This window comes from Pipra filicauda, unplaced genomic scaffold (assembly GCF_003945595.2).
Source record: "Pipra filicauda isolate LSUMZ 115617 unplaced genomic scaffold, ASM394559v2 scaffold26_size5592650_pilon, whole genome shotgun sequence".
Lineage (NCBI taxonomy): Eukaryota > Metazoa > Chordata > Aves > Passeriformes > Pipridae > Pipra > Pipra filicauda.
In genome coordinates this window covers 4,523,795-4,550,254 of record NW_024104387.1, presented here as the reverse complement: position 1 = coordinate 4,550,254, position 26,460 = coordinate 4,523,795, and the positions used below count along the sequence as shown (strand labels likewise).

Below are 26,460 nucleotides of genomic sequence, written 5' to 3'. Positions count from 1 at the left end.
GGAAAAATAATTTAATGTGTTGTTTATATGGTGATGATATATATCTTTGAGACATATGTTAGCTCTTGGAATACTGAATGCTCTCTAGGTGAAGATACATTGCTCAGTTTTTATAAAGATATTTTTATGTATATTTTGGGTAAAAGCCCAAACTCTTACAAATAATTTGAGCTGAGGGATTAAGTAGATAACTTGAAATTGAGGATGGATTCATTTTATACCTGGTTATAAATAAGCACGTACAGAAATAAGATATTTATTTCTTTGAGAGCTGTTGCTGATTCCCAAAGGTTGTAAAGTCTCATTTTAAATGGGAAGTTTTCTTATTAAGTGGAAAAGCACTAATAATATTTGTCATATATTTATATTAAACTAAAAATACATGTGCTAAATTCCAAATGGGGATTAAGAATGTGGATAACAATAGGAAATAATGCAGAAATTGAAAATTAAAAGCAGCTGAGGCTCTGTCCCTTAGTCTTATGTTCCTGACATCTTACAAACTAATTTGGAGGGTTTTTTTGTATATATATATATGTCACAAACTAAGAGACATCATTGAAACATATATTGAGCTTCTCAGTGTCCACTTTTCTTGCTGTTTTCCCCTACCAGATTGGAATGTGTTATGAAGTGTGAACACTTGCACACCCCTTGTTGCCCACGTGTAGGTAGCACACATGTATTCATGTGGGGATAGACATGTTAAAACCTTCAGTAACTGTGCAGAAATAAACCTTCACAGTTGTGATCTTGTTGTGTGCCTTTTCAGAACATATATATAAGTAATTTTCTAAATGCTGCCATGCTTAACTGTGATGGACATTGGTATTCTGTTTAAGTGAGCTTGGTTCAAGTAATACAAGATGAAGTATTTGTTATTGAAAAATCACAAAGGATGAAGTGGACTTTTAAAATTACGAGAAGCAAAATAGTCTTGTGATGAGTTTCTTGGTGTATTGTTTTGAACCTGCAGTCCATAGTCACTCAGCAGCCATTTAAGAAAGAAGAGTGAGATGAATACAAATAACATCCTAATGATCCTTAACGTGCTTGTTCATTTAATGTAGATTTTATATTTCTGCTATCACAGTTGTCTGGTGCCAGGTTTTTGCTAGTTGCTCTCTTTTAGAGAACTCTTGATACGAGATAAAGATATAAATGAAAAATCTGGCAGAGGAACACCAGAGATCTGGCATTTGGTCAGATGTAATAGTTAGTAGGAGTGTGGTTTCAGTTGGAGGGTACCCACTGTAAGAATGGATGTTAAAAATACTGAAATGAGTTGTACAACTGGAAATGTTGTTTTGCCATTCATCATGGAGGGGCACAATGGTGATACATTTGTCTAGCAGAACTATCTGCATTATTGTGTTCTTCGATGTTGGCAGAAAGAGCTAATGAAAAAGCACCCAATGACTTTTTTAAAAAGTATAATTTTTAACTCTTGTTGGATATTTTTTTGTTCCTTTTTTTTCTTTTTAAAAAAGTCTTAAAAATTCAAGTAGTTTGTTTTTTAAATATTAAGTTACATTCCAATTCTGGTTTCTTTTAAAAGACTTCCGTAATAAAGTCACTACTTTCATCAGTGTAATTATGACTTGATTTACTTTGGCATACCCTTCTCAGCCTAGAGAGACACGAATGACACACTTGACTGTTGAATGAGGCATTCAGGTTGTGAAGAGAATGGGTTTTCATCTTCTTTTAAAGTTAACCTTGTGCCAAACTTTTGTAGAGTCTGTGGAGGTGATTATTTCATATTACATAAATGTCCCTTCATGTAAACGTTTCGAAAGTGCATTCTTTGGTCATCACATCACTTCCATTTTAGTCAGATTTTCTGTTGACCCAAATGGAAGCAAGCTATCTTTTTATTCTTTCCTAAATGAGGAATTCTTTCATTTTTATGTGTAAACTGTGGAGGTGAAATTGTATTTCAGACATGGGAGCGAGAAATCTGCTAATAAATTTCTTAAATGGGAAAAATCATAGCAATACCTGTCTGGGAGAAATCGTGAGGACTGTGTATGTGTACACACACATAAATATATGTTATTCTTACATGATATCGAGTTGTTAAAAATCACATGTCTCAGAAGGATGTTAGAGGGACTCCATAAGGCAGAGATGAAATTATAAAGCCTAACGTAGAAAATGGTTTTGCTTATTTTCTTCGTATGTTTTTCTTGCAGGATTGTTCATCTTCAGAAGAATACAGCATTGCTGCAGCGCTGCTGCCCCTGACGACTGCTTTCTATAGGGTAAGTTGGTATTGAAAACCACTGCTCTTTTGTATATTTTTTTCATTACATACATTGCTGAGATAGAGAAAGGGATGATGTGAGATACGTCACAGGTAGGAAGATTCATTCTAAAACTGACTGATGTCCATGGAAGTTGTTGACCGGACTATTATGGACATTGCTCTAGAATTACACTTACTGATGTTGGCCCATGATGATTGTGATGTGTGTACCCAGAAATAAATGCAGGTTTACGTGATCAGTTAGAGAATTATCACTGAATTATATTTAGTCACTAAAATAATTGAAAATAATAATTTCTGATGTTACTGTGTCAAAACTGTTTGTTGGAGTACTGTTTTCTTTAATTTGGCATGTTAAACATTGGCCAAAATGTACATGTTAAGTTTTCAGTCTGTCGTGTAGTTGCTAACTCCAGAGAATATTATGAGTGGCTTGTTTTAACTGTATATTTGTTTTCAATTTCTTGTACTGTTGTTTGGTTGGGGGGGGGGAGAATACACAGTGTTCGATGGTGGCAAAATATAATACAGTAAATATGAGAATGCAGATAATGCAAAGTCTTCAAGTAACTATTTCAAAAGCATACCTCTTGTAGTATGACTGTATTTATTTCAGTGTCTCAATACAGCAGTGTTTTCACCACTTTTGGGTAGTTCAGGTCCTGCTTTTTAGGATGTACATCTCTGATAAATTCAGAATGTGGACTTGCTTGCTTGCAGTATTAAATAATCCTTGTTTAATGTAAATATTGTCATACAACCCAGCTTGAGAAATATGTGTTTAATCTTTGGTAATTGGTACATTATGATACTACTACAGTAGTTACTGTGACAGTTTATGTAGACATTAATAAAATAATAGAAATTGAAAAATACAACCTTCCATCCTTCAGATGGTGTGTGAGGCATTTATGAGTAGCCATAAATAAAATGCAGAAAGTTTCCTATTTTAGCTGAATAGAAACTAAGGTTTCATGCAACAGTAACCTGAGAAATAAATCAGTAATTTTAAATTTAAATTATATATCCTAATCAAACAATTTCTGGTTGTTTTAAATTAAAAATGTTATTCTGACATGTAGTTTTCAGAATAAAAAAATGTGGAACTTTACCAGTCAAAGAACACAGAAACATCTGCTGAGGACGAGAGCGGTTTTGACAAAGTTAAATGTATAGAAAATATTTTGAAATTTCCTATTTAAACTAGTACTTAGCAACATATATGGAGCATAAAGTGGTAGATTTTTTTTCCCTTCTAATCATTTAAATTGAAAAAAAATTTATTTAAATGGGTTTTATTTTAGGGGTGTACATAATACCTCAAGACTGCTTTTGGGAAAGAATCTACAAAATATTTTCATTCTTTTATGTAAGTTAGCATGGTGAGATGTTAAATTTTTCAATCCTAGCAAATAAACTTTCTCCCATCTTTAATTATGAGTTCATCTTTCTTTGCTCCCTCTCTTTTGAGGCCCTGAGGAGCAGAATTGTGAGTTGTTTCCCCTTTGTTGCTACCACTAATACTTAATTTGGAGAAAGAGCTAATGAGCTGTAGAGATTTCCCATTTCCCTGTTTTATCCTTACTACCTCATTAATCCTACATTATGAAGAAACTTCAGTTTTGTTTCATTTTCTGATTTTTAGTTCTGCTAATAAAAATAACTAAGAGAGTCCCCATAGCTCTTTACCTTGAGAGGTACAGAGGGTATTTTGGGGTGTTGTAGCAGTTTGGTTAGATTCCACGTTTGGTAAAGTTTGAACAAGGAGGGGAAAAAAAAAAGACAGTAAAAAAAAGCTTTCTTTTTTTTTTAATGACATATCATGAGTGTTGAAATAAGCTTAAATAAGTTTTGATTTCACCATCAAGAAGAGCAAAAAGCTGGATTTTTTGCCCATCAAAAGCTCCCCAACAATACACTTGTATTTTTTGGTAGAGGTACCAATATCTCACACCATTTCTCTCACAAAAAGTTCTCTGAAATCTTTGTTTAATATCCTAACCCCATACTTACTATTTCACTCTAAAGCGTTACACTGAGGAATCTGTGAGTCCCTGAATGGAAGAAGCATGATGAGGTCTTTTAATGTTTCCTGACCTGAATTAAAAATTAATGTAACCTGACTATTAACTTGCAAAAGCCAGCTGTTAATGCATAATAGAAAAAGAATTTTGTTTTTCCCAGATCTAATCCTCAGGTTCAGTGATGGTCCCCTTTGGTATGTCCCATTAGATACAATTCTTTGGCAAAAGTACTTATTTTGGTATAAAACTATTCATACTAAACACAAACTGACATGTTGTTCAGAACATAAGATCATTAGAAAAACTTCACAGTGATTAGTTAAAATTAACATTTTAAGGTTCAGTTTGGAATTTGAGTTAAGAATTACACTTTTTAGAGCATTTTTCAGCTTCTCTAGAGGTCTTCAAAACTGTTTCGTAGACTAGAGTGAAAATATTCTACCTGGCATGAACCTGTGCTTCAGTGTGCACAACTGTCTTACCTTTGCTGTGTGATTGTGTTCATGCTTTCCAAAGATGAAGTAGTTTTTGGCAATGTGTACTTGTTTTATTGATGTTTCTGTTACCAGAATACCATGTTTAATGCTGGCAGCATATTAAACCTTATTTCACCTAACCCTGTTGAGACTGCACAATGTTCTTGGTAGCCAGGAGTAGACAGGAATTGTGAGTCTAATAGCGGCACACGTTTTTATTTGTGTGTGCATTGGTGTTATTGCACAAGCGATATTCCAAGTTGAGTTATCAGTGAAAAAATCTGCAGTAAATCTAAAAATGTTGTAGAGTTAAATCAGTCAAGTGGCAAGGTTATGGCACAGATCATCTTGAGTGCGACCACACGGCACCTACAGGATGGATGGGGGATCAGACCCAGCCAGCATGGATTTAGGAGGGGGCAGGTCCTGCCTGACCAACCTGATCTCCTTTTATGACCCTCTTGGTGGGATGAGGGGATGACTGTGGATGTGTCTACCTGGACTTCAGCAAAGCCTTTGACACTGTCTCCTACAGCATACTCCTGGAAAAGCTGCAGCCCACGGCTTGGACAGGGGCCCTCTGTGCTGGGTTAGGAACTGGCTGGAGGGCCGGGCCCAGAGAGTGGTGGTGAATGGTGCTGCATCCAGCTGGTGGCCAGTCACTAGTGGTGTCCCCCAGGGATCAGTGTTGGGCCCAGTTCTGTTTAACATCTTTACTGATGATCTGAACAAGGGGATTGAATCTACCATTAGCAGATTTGCAGATGACACCAAGCTGGGGGGGAGTGTCGATCTGCTGGAGGGTAGGAGGGCTCTGCAGAGGAACCTGGACAGGCTGGAGAGATGGGCTGAATCCAGTGGTATAATGTTTAACAAGGCCAAGTGCTGGGTCCTTGACCACAGCAACCCCATGCAGTGCTACAGGCTGGGCACAGAGTGAGTGGAGAGCAGCCAAGTAGAAAAGGACCTGGGGGTACTGATTGACTTCAGGCTGAACATAAACCAGCAGTGTACCCAGGTGGCCAAGAAGGCCAATGGCATCCTGGCCTGTATCAGGAACAGTGTGGCCAGCAGGACTAGAGAAGTGATTCTTCGCCTGGTACTCAGCACTGGTGAGGCCACACCTTGAGTCCTGTGTCCAGTTCTGGGACACAGTTTAGGAAGGGTATTGAAGTGCTGGAGCGTGTCCAAAGAAGGCCAACAAGGCTGGTGAGCACAAGTCCTAGGAGGAGAGGCTGAGGTTGCTGGGGTTGTTCAGCCTGGAGAGGAGGAGGCTCAGGGGAGATCTCATCACTCTCTGCAACTACCTGAAAGGAGGTTGTAGCCAGGTGGGGATTGGTCTCTTCTCCCAGGCAACCAGCAGTAGGACAAGAGGACATGGTCTTGAGCTGCACAAGGGGAGGTTTAGGTTAGACATTAGGAAGAAGGTCTTGGCATTGGAATGGGCTGCCCAGGTAGGTGGTGGAGTCACCATCCCTGGAGGTATTTAAGAAGAGACTGGATGTGGACCTAGTTGACAAGGTGGTGTTGGGTCAAAGGGTGGACTCAATGATCTCAGAGATCTTTTCCAACCTAGTTGATTCTGTGATTCTGTGAAATAGGTATTTTACCATCTATGTTTGCTATAGAATTTTGATGGGAAATTATATGGGATTTTGTGTTACAACATTTTATTGTTAATATAATTCCCGTTGCTCCAAGTGAAGTAATAAAAAGTTACACAACATGGCAGTCCCTTTACGAAAGGACTATTGTTTATATGAAATGTTAAGTTTCATTTTATTTATCTAAGACAAAGCAGAGCACAAAGAAACAATTAACTCTTCTTCCTATATAACTTTACTATATGTGACCATATGTATTGCAGCCACCAAGTGTTTGAGGCATATAAATAATGAGAAAGATGTGGTTTTGTTTGAGTTCAGCAGATAAACCAAGAAACTGAGTAGTAAGGGAACCTTACTCCTAGAGGTGATATTAGTAAGATTCTGGAACAGTTGTCTCACAAAGTAGTCAATGCACTATCGTTGAGGTATTTTAAAATATTCTTGGGAAAACAGCAAAAAAATTATAGAAAAGAACAAGCTTGCATGATGTAACTGGTCTTGTCTTAAAGTCTTTGCTTATGTAAAAACTAGGCTAGGGTATTTCTACAGATCCCATTAAAATTACAAGAAACATCACGCTGTGTACAGCACGCTATGAGCTCTTGGGATGGCTGGTGAAATTTCAGAATTCTCCCTGAAGTCTGGTGAGTGATCTATTGTGAAACTTGATCAGGCAGGATTTGATCGCACTCTTAACTCATAGCTGATGGGATTAAGTTCATAGACAGGAAGTCAGCACTGGTTGCATATTTGTGGCCTGGAGTAATAATTGAATTTTTCTTGAAAAAATAGTCACAATGCTTTTTAAAAATTTTGAATATTGGACACAAGCTGTTAGCAAAATGTGACTCATCAGTGACAGTGGACTTTGGTGTGTACTGTTAATGTCACAAAAACAAACAAATTTTTGCTTCTGGGTTAGAAAAAGGTTTTAGTTTACCGTTAGTAATACTGTTGGAATTTTGTTTAAAATTGAAACAATATAAATAAAAAGTATTTATACATGAAGATAAAAGAATTTTTCCATGTTTTCTCGGTACGGATGACCCATGCCTATTTGGTATGCGGTCATTTCTTCTGTGTATAAAATACAAATGTAGTATTCCTTAGTGCTGCGGAAAAAAGGTCTTTTTCTGCATGTTGGAGGAAAGGACAAGATGAAAAGGACATATTTTAATCGTGTTTTCATTTTATTATCTCATCAAGGAAGACAATTTGACGATTATATAATTGGCATCGTCAAATTCCCAGGGTTTGGACTCCCTGCTTCAGTTAAGAGTCTCTGCCAAGGTGGCAAGATGTGGTGTACAGCATGCTGCATTTCTGGAAGGTTCAGTGTGCAGCCAGAGGGATGATCAGTGGCAGGCACCAGTTCCGGCTGCTGGACAACAGGCAGAGGGAGCAAAAACTGTGTCCTCACTGCTGTCCCATGGCAAGTCACAGCCAGAGGCCACTTCTTCATCTTCCCTCCCTTTGCAGCTAAGGTGATGTTTGACAGTATGATCAAACATTTTTCTTCAATCCCTCAACCGCTGTAGAACCTGAATGTGCAGATTGTAGTACCATTTCTTGAGTTTCGGGGGTGGTTTTGAAAATTTTATAAATAAAATTTTATGGTAGAACTGTGTATAATCATCTGTGTTTCCATACCTTTCTAAGTATATTCTATCACATTACATAGTACATAGTAACAAAGTTGCGAATTTTTGTTATTTGGCATTCAGAAGTGTTTGAATAAAGGAAGTGGCATAATAAAAATATACTATTCTGACAGTCAAGTTTGCTTTGTGGTGAATGAAATATGATGAATGGGCTTCCATATTATATATACAAACATTTCTTTGAATTGCAGTAGCCAGAGCAGTACGATACTATAGAATCACAGATATTTAATTTCAATTTCTGAGCCAGTTGTTGTTTTGAATGGCTTGTTGTACATTTGGATAGTGCTGATCTGGTTTCATCAAAAATAACCCAAATGAAGTAAACTTTCTCAGTTTAGGTGTATTACATTAAAATTTACATTTGTCATTTAGCATAATGCAGTGAGATGCACTAGAAACTGCTTCATAATTTTTATGTTATTAAATTACATAACTCTTATGAAGGATGGAAGGAAAGATTGGGGGGAGGTTGGTTTTTTTTTTTTTATTTTCTTTCATTTTAATGCTTCTAAGCCATAAAATTTCCAATAAAACTTCAGTTGGATACTGATGCTGATTTTATCCTAGAACTTGAAATGAAACATGAGAGAAATATTTTGCAGACGGGGGCTAACAGAAACCCTTAGGATATGCTATCTTTTGGCTGTTCATCTGTGTTCATCACTCCATATGCCTATGCCTTTCTTTATTGAGAATGAAATAAAATTTCATAAAATAGGAGGCTTCCTTTATTCAGTGTTTTTAAAAGGTTACCAAAATTTGGTAAATCATTTTACTTGAAACTTTTGATTATAATACAGAACATTTATTCATGTCATCTTACAAATTATCCTGGTAGCATTTTTGAGGTGAAAAGGATTTTAGTCTAGGTTTATGGGAATTGAGTTTTGTGTAATTTTTTTTATAATCTTCCAGGGAAGTACAAAATTATGATTTAACTAAAAAAAATTGAAGTTAATAATAAAATGTGAAGCTGTAATCATTCCATGTTAAGACATCAATAAAAATAATTCTGTTTTCCATAGTGAAATATATTATGCTCTTTTACATAGTATAATAATAAAATGAAAGTAATTTGAGTGTATACTTTTCTAGCTGAAACGGATTACCAAGTTTCAGTAACAGTTACATCAGATGCTCAATGAAGGATAGTCTTTACTCCTTGAAATACCTGAATAATGACCACTTTACTCCAGAGCCTTTTAGGTGTGGGAAGAATTCCCAGTTACAGGCCTTTCTCTGAGGGTTGAAGGCAGGACTAGAGAAATTCAGAATAGTTTATAATATTTTAACTAATGTCATCAGCCACTTTTCCAAGAGAGAAATTCAAGGTTAATTATGTAACAGAAGCATCATTAGCTGAAATGTGCTCTCTGTTGTGGAGCATCAGCTACAAAGCCACAGGGAAGTTACTCAATGTAAGGCTGATGTGGAAATCTGTGATGATGGGTGAAGAGAGGATTCCATTTTTATGTCTTTGTCAGGCAGATTTTACAATTAATACCAGCTGGAATCAGTGGAATATTGGTCCAGCTGTACTGTGGAAAACAGTGAAAATTTTGGTACTAATGTTACCTCTGTTACTTTATAACAATATTATATTAATAATTGTTTTAGAATCTCTGTAAATACCAGGGCAATGCATAAAGTTATTGGATTATACAGTTGATTTTGAAAAGCAAAATTAGTGCAGTTTTCTACCTTTACCATGAGTTTTGATTCTTAACTTCTGTTTCTGCAAAACTATGATTTGCCCAAGTAATTCTCATAACCATCAGCATGATCAGCCTTCTAGAAAGCCAGAAGGACTTTCTGTAATATGTTAGCTTTCTATACTGAAATATTTTCATTCTTACACCTAGTTGCTATATTTCCTTCTAAAAGTTCCTGTTCTACTCTGGTGTGCTTGCATTGAAGTCACTTCTGCTTTAAAATTCTCCACTCTTGAATTGCTGGCTTTAATTTAGGAAAGTCCCATCATGAAAGACTTCCTTTATTGTCTTGGCAAGAAGTTTTGTCTGCTTCCATTAATTTTCTTCTTGTATCTCTATCCTGCCAGTTCTGATACTATCTTAGTCTATGGAATTGTTTTTGTGACTGAAATAGTATTAAGCACCATTATTTTTAGTACTAAATTTATTTGTATTTATCCATTCTCAGAATGCTAATCCCTTCAATATAGAAATATATTAAGTTGCCTACTTAGAAAACAGCAAAAGCATGTCTGTATCATACAGTAGATAATAGGAAAGAAGCTGAACCACAAAAGAAAATATATGTAGACACACTTTGTGATTTCTATCCTTTACATAACTCTTCTAAAACGGACAACAGTGAATTGAAGGGCATCACACAAGAGAAAAGAAAGCTTTTTCTGCAGGACTTCAAATGAAGTAATAAGGATCAAAAGAACATATATCAGCCTTCATCATTGGATTTTGCTGTTCTTTCACTATCAGAGCCCTAATGCTTCTTTATGTCAGCATAGTCTGTAATGTTTCAACTGCAGATACCAACCTGGTTTGTTAGGAGAAAGCGAGTGGTAATGTGGGTGGAAAGTGTAAAAGGGCATGATATACCTGCCCTGTTTAGCAGGGGTAGGGTTGGGTGTTAATCCTTTCAGGTTATTCATGTTTTCTAAGGAAAAAAATATGTGTTTGTTATTTAACTTGTTGTCAGTTCCTAGACTTCTGGCACTAGTGCAATTAAAAACACCATGTAGTATGTTTAAAATATAAGATCAATTATTAAATCTTAATTTAATGTATAAAATGCTTTTCCATATATCATCTTGTTTAACAATTCTTCATTCAAAAATCTTGCTCATTTTGCACATATTCAAGTTGACAGGCAAAAGTTTGATTAAGGGCATTTTACAATATTATCAAGTTGTGTATATATTGGCATTATTTGCATTCCTGGAAAATCCAGGAGCCCTAATTGTGGACCGGAACTGCTGGGCTTGCTTTTGTACAAAAGAACAGAAAGATGATGATACTTATCCTCAAGAGCTTACAATATGTATTTGAAATTAGTGATAATACTTGAAACCAGACAGTTTGAATCATTGGAAGGAAGCTGTGGAGTCATCATTGTTGTTCATGATTCATAATAGTTATCATTTTTCATAATGGTCATCATTATTGTTGGTGATTCTGTCCACCAGTAAATTAATTATGGCTGAAGTTTTTGTAGACATGATCTAAAAGCAGTATTTTATTGAATTTTGAGAGAGGATAATGTGGTTACTTTGCAGGTGCTTATGAATACGAGTGGGGTCATGGAAGAGAATTTTTAAGGCGATGGTCAAAGTTCTGTCAATATTTCCAAACACTCTTCCAGTCAAGGGTTTTTATTACATCCATGAGAAGTTATTTTCTTATAAATATTATAGTTCAGTAAATTTTTTTTGTAAAAGCAAACATACTTTTTAAGTTAAAATAGGAATCTGAGGATTCTTATTAGCTCTGACTGAGTGCTTTTACAGTATCACTTGCAAACATAGATGCTGAAATGTCATCTTTTAATTTGTACACTTTGCTTTTGAATGCATACATAATATATTCAGTAGAACAGGTCTTATGTCTGTGCAGGTAGAGAATATCCCACTTGCCTAGCTATTTTTAGGGGGGGGTGTGGCGGGGAAATCAAACCTGGAAGTTAAACAGGGAAGTATAATATGACAATATATGGCATATTAGTAGGAGAGACTAACTAGAGGATTTTTTTAACATGTTTCTCTACAAGGAATTTTGGAAATCAATTACTGTAGTAGCTTTGCTCTGTTGAAGACGCTGGCTTTCCCAGAATGATAACATCATGGGAAACATGGAAGAGAACTTTGCAATCTGTAATTCCTTTCCTTCGTGGTTTGTGGGAGGAAGTGCTTGGGCAGGAAAAAAGCCCCAAACAATTAAAATAAGATGTAATGACAAATTTTATAGTAAATGCTTAGTTCTGTAACTGAGGAACTGATCCACTATCTCCTAGAATAAACAGAAACCTTCCTGTTGTATTTCCGCTGTTATTGGATCACATCATTTGTGACTATCCCTGATTTCACTTGAGCTCATTTTCTAGCCATGATACGGAACTCTGGTTTAACTGTAACAATTTTAATTTACTTATAGCCCATCTCTTTACGTTGTTACTTCTAGGAGGGATTACAGTGTTACAGAAATTCTGATTCACTTAGAATTTTCACCGTGAAAGAATTTCTGGTGGTTTAATTAAAATTTTTGGTAAAACTTCTGACCTTAAACTGTAGGAATGTAAATGAAGTAACAGAGTCCCATGCATTTTCCATATGTTTCAGTTTCATTGTAGCATTATTATCTGTCATGATCTGTAGCATTATTATCTGTCGTGATCTGAGCAGCATTATTTTACATTTCCAAGAGAGAGCAAATGCTTACAGATGGCAAGGGAGAGAAGTTGCTGATATATTTGTGTATATTGCCTGCTTTTTGTGAATTTCTGTGTTGCCATCCTAGATAACTCATCAACAGTTTGAACTGGATGTGACCAGAGAATTGAGCTGTCACAAATGCTTTCCTGTCTTACACTTTTTCCTTACACATTATCATCCCAGTGATTCAAGCCCATAATTGCAGTTTGTATCTCCTACTCTTGTTTTTGTCCTTTTATGCATTTGCTGCTTCTACATCCTTTATGATAGTACCTCCAGTTGAAATTCTTGGTAGGATCTTCTTTGCTTCCTCTGATTTGTTACTGGCTTTCTGAATACCATATCAGCTCTTTGTCATTAGTTCGTAGCACTCTGACAATAAGAATTTATTGGGTAGATGTGCAGCTCTCCTCTTCCTCATGCACTGCACATGCCATAACTGGATCTTATCATTTGGCAGAATTGTTCCTCACAGTACCCTGCTCTGTAAGGCACTTGCATTCAGCACCCCCACATCCATTTTCTTTGCCTGTTGGTCAGACTAGATCTTCAAATCTCCCAAATGACTTAGCTCAGAGTGCAGTAAGTTCAGTTTTCTTCTCCTTACTTGCAGAATTCTCCATAATATTCTCCATTTTGCCCATCCTCTCTCTTTCACCTTCTGAACCATGTAGTATATATAATATGACTTGCCAAGGTGAGATCTACAACTGTTCTAATTTTATTAATTTGCAATTTATATTTTGTATTGTACTCTTACATATTTCTAATTTGCTCACCCTGTTCTTGAGGGCTACTTGAGGACTATTGTTTTAGTAGTTTCTTCAGATAGGGGAATCCTGTATATCAAGAGAACTTCAGAGAGAATTCTACCACTGAAGACAGAGAAAGCTGCCATAGGAGAAGGAAAATAGTAATTAAAGAAATACTTTGGGGGATTACTTAGATGCTCTATTTAGCTGGGCTTACATATCAGGTCACCAATAATTCTAAGAACCACTATCTGAATATAAATAAAAAACCATAAACTTGTGAGATTTACAGGGTTTATTTGGTTCTGAGCACAGGCCTGGGTAACAGCTTTGTTACTCCAATACCATCATTCCAATGCAGTCACAAGTGCACATGCTCACTGCTGAGCCACCTGATGCCAAAGGAATACAATGACATTTTAGAAGATTTTCAAAATAGCTGTGTCACTATTTAAAATATTCCTCAGATGGATTCAACACTGCAACTGAGAATTTGTGAAATCTATAACTTAACTAATGAATTTAAACAGTGGTGAATAGTGTAATGGAAAAGTCTATAATGAAATTACATTAAAAAAACCCCAAAACTTTATTGTACTGTATACTGGGGAAAACAATCAAACTATTTCTTATCCCCTTCTTGGAACCTAACCATATTTAGAATTGTAAAGTTGTGGTATGAAGATGTCTTCTCTCTCTTTTTTTTTGTGGGATCTGAATATACTTCATTCTAGATGATTTTAATTTCCTTTCCTTCTGTGTGTAACGGAACTTTTAAAATATCTTTGGTATCTTTTAGGAGAAAGAGGTTTCTTATTATGCACATTATTTAATGTAACATGGAACTTTCTGTTAGCATACATCTGTCTATCTTGATACATCTATATAGAAATGTGAGATATTCTGCATGGCTTTAAGTAATTACATGAACTTCAGGAATCTAGGGTTAGAGACCATGAGTAATTAGATGTTTAAGTGACTTTTGCCAGAAAATGTATGCAGTAAATAAACCTCCATCCAGAATTACATCCCATTTTTGCAAAATTCTAGAATTCTATTGCCCTCTGCTGGTTTAATGTACCTGTCTGTGATTTGGTAGCACTGAATTATTAGTGAATTGACCTTCCTTTTATTTTTCGTGGTGAAATAATAATAGATAAACAGTGTAATGAACTGTTTTGCAACTAACTTTATTTTAAAATAGAAATCGATCTTGGGTCCTGTCTGGTTTGGTGGCTTTCTGAAGGTAGAAGAGGTGGCAAATTGTTTTCTTTTTTTTTTTTTGCTGGGATTTTTGGGTTGGAAACTAAGTTTGATTTAGTATTTCACTTTTTTTTTTCTTAAACAGTAAAAATCAAAACTTTAAAAAAAATTAACGGAAGCTTCACAATTCTTACTTTATGCTTTTATGATCTTTCTCCACATTTGTGTGTACAATACGTAGGGTATAATTTTATGCTTTACACCAAATGGGAAAACCATTCGTTGAGTTGCATTTTTTGGCAGATGTTATCTATGCAGCACACAGTCAGACTTGGAAACATATACACTTACACTTGTTTGAGTATGTGCATGTAACGGCTTTAAAGTGAAAGAGGATAGATTTTGGAATAGATATTAAGAATTAGTTGTTTGTTGTAGGGGTGATGAGACTGGAGGAGGTTGCCCAGAGAAGTTGTGGATGCCCCATCCCTGGAAGTGCTCAAGGCCAGGCTGGATGGGGCTCTGAGCAACCTGGTCTGGTGGGAGGTGTCCCTGTCCATGGCAAGAGGGTTGGAACTAGATGATCTTTAGGGTCTCTTCCAACCCAAAGCATTCTATGATTCTGTGGTATATGTACAGTGTGATGCAGTGTTGTCTGTAAGTAATATATAGATAAGGTCAATAGATGTAGGCTGATCCTGTGGGACAACTTTGAAGCCTTTTTGGACTTACCAGATGTCTGTGTGGGCACAACATAGATCTGAATGCAAGACTGGCTCATAGAATGTGTTCACATGCAAAACTTCATTTACACTGTCTTGGGCAGGGGCAGCGTGTTGCCTACAGAAAGTGGTGCCAATTCATGATATGCAACAGGTGGTATTTGACTGAATGTCTGTATAAAACAGCTCCTGGATAGGGAGTGACCCTTTAAATTAGCAATGCACTATGTCCTGGATGACCCATAAGCTTACATTTGCAGGCTTCCAGGGATAGCCTTAACCAATACAGGAGGGGAAGTGCTGTGATCTCCTTTGGTATGCAAAGGTGTCACAATAGTTTTCTCACAGAGGTCAAAGGGATAACCCACAGCCGGTGATTCCTCAAGGAGCTGAGGAGGAAGCTATTTTTTGCATTCAGCAGCAACCTCCTCCTCGCTTCTTTTCCTTCCTTTTCTCACCAAATACACCCAAACCAATAACTTGGGCTGTAAGATGGAGACAGAAATCTACTTTATTTCTGAAATAAATGGGATTTCTCTAGAAAAGAGTCCTGTTGAGTTTGCCTCTTCATTTCCATAGCTAAGAGGCATGCAGCAAAATTGTGTGATAAAAGAGCAGTCTCAGGTATATTTATATTCTGGTTTTTATTCTTTTTGTTTTGAAAATCTTTTTCCAACTTTACAGTCAATAACTGCATCCTTTGTTTTACTAGAACAAACTTGCTTTGTTCTTTAAGCTTCTATGGTGTAAAGGATGGTAACTGATAAGTGATCAGCACAACACATACTTTGTCAGAAACAAGCAATCTAGATAATATAATGTCATAGAGAAGCTCTTTGAGGGCCTGCACCTCACAGTAAGTTTGGGAGTCTTACAGTTGGTGCACGTTTTTTACTGAGCCAGGAGTATCATTGTCAGAATCAGAAGGATCCAATGTAGGGAAGCAGGGAAAAAATTCTAGGCGAGTGTTATCCAGTACCCCTCAGGTGGAAATAATGAAAAGATAATTCCTGAATTCAAGAAGTTGCCTGTATTATAGCCACATGTAGCAAGTCCCAAATCTACATTGTGTTTCAGAAACTGTAGAATGTAATTCATTCTTTTGATATGGGTAACATCTGTTTCATACATAATTTGTGAGGGAGCCGTTTGGAGTTTTTTAAGTTCTGTTAGTCCATTGGAAGTATTCAATGTCCTTTGCAGAAGTTAACCAATTTCCTTTTGTTTATTACAGTTTACACCTCAATGCTCTTTTAAGCTGTCAGAAAAGGACTTCAGCAGTTCAGAACTACTTTTATAATTTTCTTCTGGGGTCCTTTTTAAGCTGTCAGTCCCTAAATCCTCCCTTACAAGTAGGAAATTCTTTTGCTGCCTCCTACGTTCATTCTGTCTGGCAGAACTGAATTATCAGGACAGAAAGGAAGAGCATAAATAGCAGTGTAGTTTAGCTGTCCTATGGAAAACTGGGTGAATATATGTTTTATATGTGTAGTATTGCTTGATGGAAAACACTGAATTACTGTTTTAATTCAATTGGAAAAATTCTGAGCAGATTGTTTTGAATACAACAGTAAACGTTGGGGTCCTTTTGATGTGTTAGATTAGCTTCTATTCTAGTCAAGTGGGCTGACTAAGCACTCCCAGAGTAGAGAATATAGACATTGCAAGCTTTATGGAATGCTTATATTTGTACCAAGAGTATTTTTAGTCCGTGGAACAACAGTGTACTTCTTGAGGCTGGTATTCATATTCCTCTTTTGCAGACAAACTGACTGAAAAAAGAGAATCCAAAGTGATTTTGCCCAAAATAACTGGCAGAGCCAGGAACTAAAAGTCCTGATTTTGATTCTGTGCTCTGGCCAATATCAGGTTTTGCCATTTGTTTCAACACATGCAGGTGATGAGAAGGATAACATTTATGATCGCTGAGCTTTTTGATGTGGTTTTTTCATCCTTCCTTAAACAAAGTGGTTTTAGTTTGTCTAGGACTTATTGTCAGCGTTGATTTATGTTGTTACATTTGAACATAAATCTCCATTGTTTAAAAATTATCTATTGAAATGGCTGTTCATGGTTTTAAATTATGAGCACAGGAAGAGTATCTAAAAACCCCTTAGCTTTCCTGTCATGTTTGTCCCTGTGTGAAAATCATTTATTTCATTTTTATATCTGCAACACTGTTGCTGTGGACCCAGAGTTATGAGCTTGAACTTTCTTTTGGGTTTGTGTCAAAGATCACCCCCTCTTCACCTAGTTTACACAATTGCCTGATTTGCCGAGACATTGAAGGCAACAGGAGAGGTTGATAGTCAATTCACTCCTTTGTGTGGCATTTACTACACAGATTGGCATGAGCTAACTACCAGCTAGCTGGGCTTGAACAGGTTGTTTTCCTTTTCCTTTCCCCTTTCTTTCTCCCTTCTCCTTTTTCATTTCCCCCTTTTCTTCCCTTTTCCCCTTTTTTTCCTTTCCCCTCTTCCTGACACATCGTATTCCCTTTTTGCAGATCTGTTGTGACTGGGAATTACTGCTGGTGAAAAAAAACCAAAGAATAAATCAAAGTCATGATATGGCTTTCAAGACATGTTGTCCATATTTATATTCCACGATTTACCCATCATCCCCATTCCTCTGTAACACAGGTTTTTGTGCATCTGGATTTTTAATTAGGTGAATGATTGGGCCAAATCCCTTCTGTGGGGCCTGTGGTAATTAGCATAGCTGAACCAATGAGACCATTTTGAGCTACCATTATACACATCTTCAAACAGTGAAAGATGCACAACGTGTCCTGCTCTTACAGAAGTAAGATTGCTGTAAAGGAGGTGACTTTAGAGGAGGAAAGAGGTAGTCCTCCTTTATATTTTGTAACATTTTCTTATTTTTTTTTAGTATTAGAAGACTCATTTTCATGTACAGTTAGTTGTCCTGCTAATTAATAGGCTTGACATAGTGTATTTTGTATATATATAAAATTATATATCTTATATATAGTAAGATAATTGTATAATATTTATATATTTTTATATATAAAAATATGAAAGAGTTAGTGTATATTTTGTATGCCTTAGGTTTTTTTAAGGGATGTTCAGCAGTCACTACAAAGATCTGTAATGTTTGTGCAGACCTGTTCTGTGATTTAACAGCTGGATCAGGTGTGGGAGCTGTTAATGTGTGATCAGTTATTGTTTCCTGTGAGCTGCCATAAAACATCACCACAACTGAAACTTGGACATCTGTTAAACAAACCATCTATCTTCTCTTTCAATCTGTGTTGAATAAACAAAATCACATTTAGTATAATTTGAATCTTCTACATGTTTAGATTTTGTAACAGTTTACCAAAAAATTTTGATGATATTCTGCATGATTAAATAAACAATTTTTTGCTCACTTTTTGATGGTCAATCACAAGGAGGTATTTTGATTGGGTAAATTTTATTAGCATGTCACATAGCATTTTCTCAACATATAATTTGAAAGGACCTTGGAATAAGGTCCTTTGATAAGGAATGAATACATGGCACATGATCAGGACTTTTAGTTCGTGATGTACTTGGAAGAGCATAGTGTGGAAAACACGGTTTGAAGAATTGCAAAACCAGAAATCTGTAAACCAGACTCTAAAATTTTCAGTTGTAATTTCCTAGCCTTCCATTTGGATGCCCAAGTGCCTGCTAAGAGAGTTTTATGTGTACTGGCTGTTGTGAACACTTGTACCATTACAAATATTAAATTGAGTAGTAGTCATGCTCTCCAGGAAAGTGGTTTACAACATAATCACCAAAATGAAATTTAAGTTCTAGATACAGTGTGTATTTCAGGTATGGGTAGTATTGTGAGTGAAATTCGTTAAATGGAGCACCCAGTAATATACTTTATTCTTCAGTTCTGCTGCAGAAATAATCAAAGCAGCTATTTAGATTACCTCCTTCTTTGCTACATGCAGTATACAACACAGATTTTTTTTTTTGTGGCCGCCTTCTTTTCAAAAAGTAAGAATATATGATAAAGGATTTCATTCTTCATGATTCAGATCATTGAAATAAATTTCCTTTCATTGTATGTTGTTATCAAGAACATTAAACAACTCACTGGGAGACTAGTGCAACCTAAATAAATAGATCTACTTGAAAAAAATGGTTCATTCAAAATGACTAATGCTGTAACAATCCTGGGTTTGTTTGAGACCTTACAGTGATCCAGACCCTTGTGACTTCAAAGAACATACCCAATTTAGCACACTTTCAGAAGCTGGATTTGGGTCATAGAGTACAGTAAATAACACTGAAGATAACAATTTATCTAATCTTCTGCTGTTGCAACAAATGAGGTTTTTTGGAAGAACTTGGTGGCATATTTCAGTCTATACAACTAATTTTATGTATATGTGTGTATATATATGTATATATAAAAAAATATGTGTTTATATTTCAGTACTCAAGTCATAGCCTTTGAAAGAAATGAAAAAATAGGACTTATTTGTTAACTTTGCACATTTTTTACTTTCAGAAATTAGCACCTGGCGTTAGTCAGTTTGCTTACACCTGTGTACAAGATCATCCTATCTGGACTAACCAGCAGTTTTGGGAAACAACCTTTTACAGCAACGTGCAAAATCAAGTTCGTGCCCTTTACCTTACAGCCAAAGATGACAACCATGCAGTACAGTTAAAACAAAAGGTAAATGTTAAAGTAGTATTTTTATTCACATTTTAATTGTCTCCTGAGTTACAGAGAGCGAAGTTATTCTGTGTATTTTTCTTTCATTCTCCCTGTATTACATAGCATACAATAACACGAGAAACAATAAAAATGTACATTTATTTGCAAAGCATTATAATCTGATGTTGCATTTACGATTTTTCAAACAAGGACCTTTTGTAGAATTTTCCACGCTCTAATGTGTATATTTTTTCTGAGAGTAGTATAATGAAGATGCCTTGCAGCATGCTAAGATTAGATTATGGAGTTTTTTTAAGGAGCACATATACATAGAAATCTCTCTTCTTTTATGAAAATATCAGTATCAACTATGTGACTGAAAAGTCTATGCTACCTGAAGTATACAGTGTTGTAAAGAGAGGAAGGAAAACAGACAGAGCTGTTCCCAGAAACGTAGTCAGAATGAAGAACTGCAAAGACATTTCAGGGATAAAGAGAAAAGGACCATGGGTTTGTGTACAGGGAACCTCCTCCAATCTGTCACTATGTAAAGAAAGATGTGAAGAACAGTAGCACTTACAGGGAAGCATCTCCTTTAAACCCTCACATATGTTTATATGGAAAATTAGCTCAACTTAGTATGGAAAAAGCATTTGCAAGGTTTCTAGTCTTTAATTAATTTAACATCAGGCATTAGGTCACTAATATCGGCTGCCAGATTCCTTTATTGTAGTTTGATTGTGTGCCATCTACCTAGTTTGCTTCAAGCTAATGCTAGAATTGGACTCCAACATATTAAAACATGAATGTTTCAGCTGGTCTGGAAACTATTTACAGACAAGCTTCTCTCACCTGAGCATCCTAGGAATTTGGAGAATATCTCCTGAATCAGGCAATGAGCTGCATGTTGTTTCTCAATCTGATTTATGCTTGTTCATATGTGAGCTAAGTGGATAAGCTCAGGAGGGGAGCTATATTAAAGTCAGTAAACCACTCTGAAGAAACAAGGAACATTGTATGACACAGAAAAGATCTCAAAAGAAATTATGTTATTTAGATCTGTCTACATTGTGCTACTTGTGTATTTCAGTAAACCACTTTCAAAGCTCATTTCCCATAATCATAACTCTCCTTAGACCCTACTGAGTGTAGTTATTTGCTTTTTCTTTTTAAATGACTGTGTCATTTAAATAACTGAAGAGTTTTATTAAGAAATTAATTTAATGAAGTTTTGACTAAACAATGTTCTTTAACTTATAGCTTTATTATTTCTTCTGTGTCTTTATATTTCTTTCTGTATGTGTTCTAGGAGAAGAATTCTGCAAGCCCAGACCAGGATAAGACAGCAATGGACCTGGCTGCCGAGCAGCTGCGATTGTGGCCAACTCTTAATAAACAGACACAGCAGGAGCTAGTCCAGAATGAGGAAAGCACAGTTTTCAGTCAGGCAATTCATTTTGCCAACCTCATGGTCTATCTGCTGGTACCACTGGACACGAGTAAGAACAAGCTGCTGAGAACTTCAGCCACTGGTGACTGGGAGAGCGGAAGCAACAGCATTGTCACAAACAGGTGGGTCTGCGAGGTCAGTGCTCATCAGTCAGGTTTTGCACGGTTTGCAAAGTGGTCTTACCTTTTAGGGCTTATTCTAAATACCAGATTGTTTCAGTTCCTTCACTTCTTTTCAAGTTCATTAGTTAAGGAGAGCAGAAGTCCGATATCATTCCTCTTGAATAACAGAACTTAATCTAGAGTAATTTACCACCATTTAAAGGAACATAAAAGTTGTATGGCTGTTGAAGACAAACACAGGGTATGGTGAGAAAGAAAACAACAGCCTGAAAACCACTCTGTTAGTTTTTATGTAACTTGAAAAAAACCCTGTGTATGAACCTAAAATCAAGAAACCATTTGTATAGTATCCATAAAATCACAATTTCTGTGCAACAGCTGCAAGGAGGAAAGGCATTGAGGCCACAAAAAGCAAGAGGGCTAAACCACAATGGCAAAGGTTAAATTACTAAGGAAGCAGGAGGAGTATAACATCAGTTATGTTTCCTAGCATGCAAATCCAGAACATTTCATAGCAAACCTTCCTCCCTCTCTGTTTGTTGTCTTATTATCACTAATCTGTACAAAATTCCCACCTGATAAAATCATAGAACACCGTGTGAAAACCCTGATATCAAGTAAAAGGCTATCAGGACAAAACTCCCCATGCTGTTACTGATTTCTTCTGACTAAACACCTCTAATCTCAGGCATGCTCAGTATGCCTGTGAGTTGTATGTGGTTGTGGTGTATGTTGCAATCTATGAATCTGGCCCTTAATATTATGGGAGGCATTTTTAGATGTTCAAAGTGCATCTACCACTGACTTACTCGCTTATCTGATGCACAAAAAAACTTTTCTTAGGTCTTTTTAGATTTTGATTCCTTTGCTCTGCAACCAAAATATGCATTTAATGTATATTTTTCTGTATAACTGAATATTTTTTTACCATGGGTTGTAAATACTGTACTTGACTTTATGAAGAGAAGACATAGAGCTCACTTCAAAAAAGCTGTTTTCTCTTGTGGGCCTCTCTGCACTGGGCTCATGAAGGGAAAGCTCCTCTGTCATCATCCTTGGAGTTTTGACAGTGTTAATGCAGGTACAATGTACCTGTGGTACCACCATACACTTTTAGCAAGGTTTGTGAATTGTAACTAGAGGAAAAACCCCACAGCTTGTCTTTGTCTAGCCAGGTATCATATGTACATGAACAGCTGAATTTTTCACACTTGACATTGCTTTTATTTATGCCTGTAGTATTGCAGGCAGTGTTGCAGAGAGTTATGACACTGAGAGTGGATTTGAGGACTCGGAGAACAACGACGTTGCCAATGCAGTTGTGCGCTTCATCACCAGATTTATTGACAAGGTCTGCACAGAAAGTGGAGTTACCCAGGATCACATCAAGGGGCTGCATTGCATGATACCAGGTAGGAATTGTGACAAAAAGGTGGTTTGTACTCTTTTTTTTTTTTCCTAGTGAGACAAATGCACTTTTTAGTTTCAGTTACTTTCAGTTGTATCAGAAGGTTAGATTTCTTTTCCAGGCTGTAATTGCTGTTGAATTTTAGATAATCATTCCCTTGATGTTTAAATTTAAGAATCTCAGAGTATCAAGAGTTTTAATTAGATTACAGCTTTCTTTTTCACGTTGTGTGAGACTTCACTTATGGTATTACTGCTTTCCAGGCATTGTAGCAATGCACATAGAGACTCTGGAGGCTGTCCATCGTGAGAGTAGGCGGCTTCCACCAATACAGAAGGCAAGTATTATGAAACATATTTGTATTCCTTACAAGTATTAGAATCATGCAATTTAGTAATCTTTTTTTCCTCTCATAATGTTAGGAGGAAACATCAAAACATTAGAAGAAAATTTCCAGCAGTGATAAATAAAGTGCTTGGCTTTGGTCTCATGAAATATGAAACTACTAGAGCCAAACCTCTGATCATAAACAAGCCATTGCATGCCCACTGCTTTTTGAGACCCATTTCTCTTAGTTGAGTCCAAACTCCATCTCCCTTCTTTGGACTCAGTCTCATAATAATTTTGTTTTGAAGCTTTTAAAACCAAATATTGTAACTAGACTGAGGTATGACATTGATATTGCCATTACACTTACACATTTCATTTATTTTCATCAGCCCAAAATTCTACGACCAACTTTACTGCCAGGAGAGGAATTTGTTTGTGAAGGTCTCCGTGTGCTGCTGGATCCTGATGGCAGAGAGGAAGCTACAGGAGGACTGCTTGGAGGTCCTCATATCCTCCCTGCTGAAGGAGCTTTGTTCCTTACCACTTACAGAATTATATTTAAAGGCACTCCTCATGATCAGCTGGGTAAGAAAATCCAAACAGTTATAATTGTGATCCTTCAGGATAGGCAGGATTTTGAGCTGGCCTGTCCACCTATTCAAGTATCAACATCAAAATGCACATACCTCACAGTATAATTTTTCATGTTTGTTACATAAAAATAATCTCTTAATACAAGCTTTTATCACTGAATATGACTGATTTTGATTTTGCACTTAACTGCAGCTTACTTCTTCAGATGCTAAAGGTTTGTTTATTCCTGTGTATTGGTAGATATTTAGAGTTCTGTCTTCAGTCATTTATGTAATATAAAATCATATATACATGGCTTAAAGGAAACTTCAGTAGCTGTCACATGGCACCATGGGCTTTTATGGACTACCTAAAATTGGAGACAGAAAACAGGAACATTCCTGATCATACTTTAGTAATTTTCATAGACTTTAGAATGGACAAAATGCTTGGTATCTTTATATCTCTGTTTCACCTGTAAGTTTGGTTTAATATTGCTGCTTTGCACAGCAGTGTTTGTAATCTTCACCACTAAGAGAGAACATAAAATCCATGTGAGATCTGCAGCTTCCACTACTCTTAGGTTTCCATAAAATTTTTTTTCAGACATTGGAAGCAAGTTAAAGAAAAAATATTCCTGTGTTAGTAGTCTACCTAAAATTATTGCTTGTAAATGCAGTATTTTTTTAATGTGTAATGGAAATAGCTCTTCTAAATGATAAATTTTCATGTTTTGACATCTGCCATTTCTGAGCAGATTGCCATTCAAAAGTATAAATTTATTGTGGAAAGTTTGTGATCATATGTAAAGATATCAGTGTATACCATTTCTTGTTTATAAGTTGTATGATGCAACATGAAATTCAAATAAGCTTGAAATTGTTTCTTTACCCCCTACCAACCCAGATTTTGGAGGTGCACTTCCATCGTGTAGAAAGACTAAGAAGGAAGGAGACTATTTTTCTAATTATCCCAGCTGAAATTAAGCAGAAATTCACATTACAAATAATGCTTTAGAAATTAACCACCTTTTCAGGTATTTTGCCTGAAATTTATTCTCTCCCATTATGTTCATGTTGCTTTGTACTTACTCATTCCTGTCTATTCAAATGACAATGTGACTGAAGCAGATCTGACTCTGTGATCTAACAAGTGTCTGTGTGTTGTGGTCCTCAGTTGGAGAGCAGACAGTGATCCGGAGCTTTCCTATTGCATCTGTTACGAAGGAGAAGAAGATCAGTATCCAGAACCAACTGCAGCAGAGTATGCAGGAAGGGCTGCAGATCAGTTCAGCTACCTTTCAGGTAAAAGGAAGTTTTTGAAAAATTTATGTGACTGCACAGTCAGCTCAATACACTTACGAGCAGCTATTTGTCCTGCTGTTTGTGAAGAGTCCAATTTTCTGCCCTGCAAAGTCGACAGAGAATGCAGTCCTCCTAGAAACCCTGGCCTTTCTTGACCCAGTTGATATTTACAGAGGGTTACCATTTTCACGTTGGATTTCTTTCACTGCTTTCCTCACCTGTCTGTTTTGGATCCAGTAAGGGGCTGCTTTGGATCCAAAATATCTTCATGTAAGTAGAGGCCTAGGCAGACCAATGGAAACATGCATTCTCTCTCTTCCAGCTACATGGAATGAATATGGAAAAGCTATAAATATTGCTTTCTTATCGGCACTTGACACTTTACCAGCTTTCTGTTAAAATCCATGACAGAAAGTCATGGTATATTGCACATGGAAGCTGCACTTCCAGGTATCTTCAGAGTAGCCACCATTGGCCAGAACCAGTGAGTCTCTACATGACTGGCACAGATCCTGGAATTTTTCCATCTGTAGGATCCCCCTTGGTGTGTTCAACAGAAGCATGTACTGCAGGGCAATTGACAGAGATGGACTTCTAAGAATTAGGAATCCTGAAGTCTTCCCTGAATTCTTCCCTTTGATAGTGATATTAACTGTGGTGAAACCATAAGAGATTGAAAGTTGAAAGCAAAGAATTTTATATCATGGACTGAAAGTAGAATGAAGTACTTAAGATATGAAATACTTTGTTGGGTTGACTGACTGCAGAAGTATATTTTCATTGAGAACAATAACTCTTAACATTTGAAAACATAACAACCTAGATCATCAGCATTTTACTAATTCCTTACAGTAACCAACATTATTTAGCTAATCATCCTTCAATATCCTCTTCAAGAGCATAAGATTAGGAATACAAGGGAGTAAAATAAGCAAAAAAAGCATTGTTCTTATGGACTTGTGAGAGGACTCTTATTTTCCAGGAATCTTTTTACCAGAATAGTTAGCATGCTTCAACAATGTGATAAATACAGACACAGTGTTTTTAGTGCTGGATTCAGGTCAAACATCATCTTTGCTTTTGTTTAGCATAGTTTTGTATTAGGTTAGGAGAACAAAAACAATCAGCAAACAGTTTACTCTCCATACCCTATGTAACAACCAGAGTTCAGTGCAGTATGAAATAGCCCCTCCTCTTTGTTTATTACTAATGATTTTTCAGATGGTTTTGTGCACAGTTATGCTATTTAATCTCTTTAAAACTTCAGATCAGCATTACCCCGAAAGAGTGAAGAGCTCCTTTCAAGGAGGTCCTAGAACAACAAAGTTATTAGTCATTTGGAAAGTATTTACAAAACAAGTAGAATTAGAAAAGCAAGGATGAAATCCACCTTCTAGATGGCAAGCAAAAGACATTCAAAAGGGGTCTAGGTATGCGCTCGAAAGTAAAGCTCTAGGATATTTCTTTGTTTGCTTTTTCCACA

General features: G+C 36.3%; 1 protein-coding gene across 5 annotated transcripts in view; it reads left to right on the top strand.

The window, feature by feature from the left end:
* SBF2 (SET binding factor 2) overlaps positions 1 to 26,460 on the top strand; it is a 258,678-nt gene that overhangs the window by 182,225 nt on the left and 49,993 nt on the right. For all 5 annotated transcript variants that reach the window (XM_027737242.2, XM_027737251.2, XM_027737269.2 and 2 more), the window contains exons 17-23: positions 2,196 to 2,264; positions 19,638 to 19,808; positions 21,100 to 21,362; positions 22,602 to 22,774; positions 23,034 to 23,107; positions 23,490 to 23,685; positions 24,850 to 24,977. In XM_027737242.2, coding sequence (XP_027593043.1) covers positions 2,196 to 2,264; positions 19,638 to 19,808; positions 21,100 to 21,362; positions 22,602 to 22,774; positions 23,034 to 23,107; positions 23,490 to 23,685; positions 24,850 to 24,977 — 1,074 coding nt within the window. The remainder of the gene's footprint in view (positions 1 to 2,195; positions 2,265 to 19,637; positions 19,809 to 21,099; positions 21,363 to 22,601; positions 22,775 to 23,033; positions 23,108 to 23,489; positions 23,686 to 24,849; positions 24,978 to 26,460) is intronic.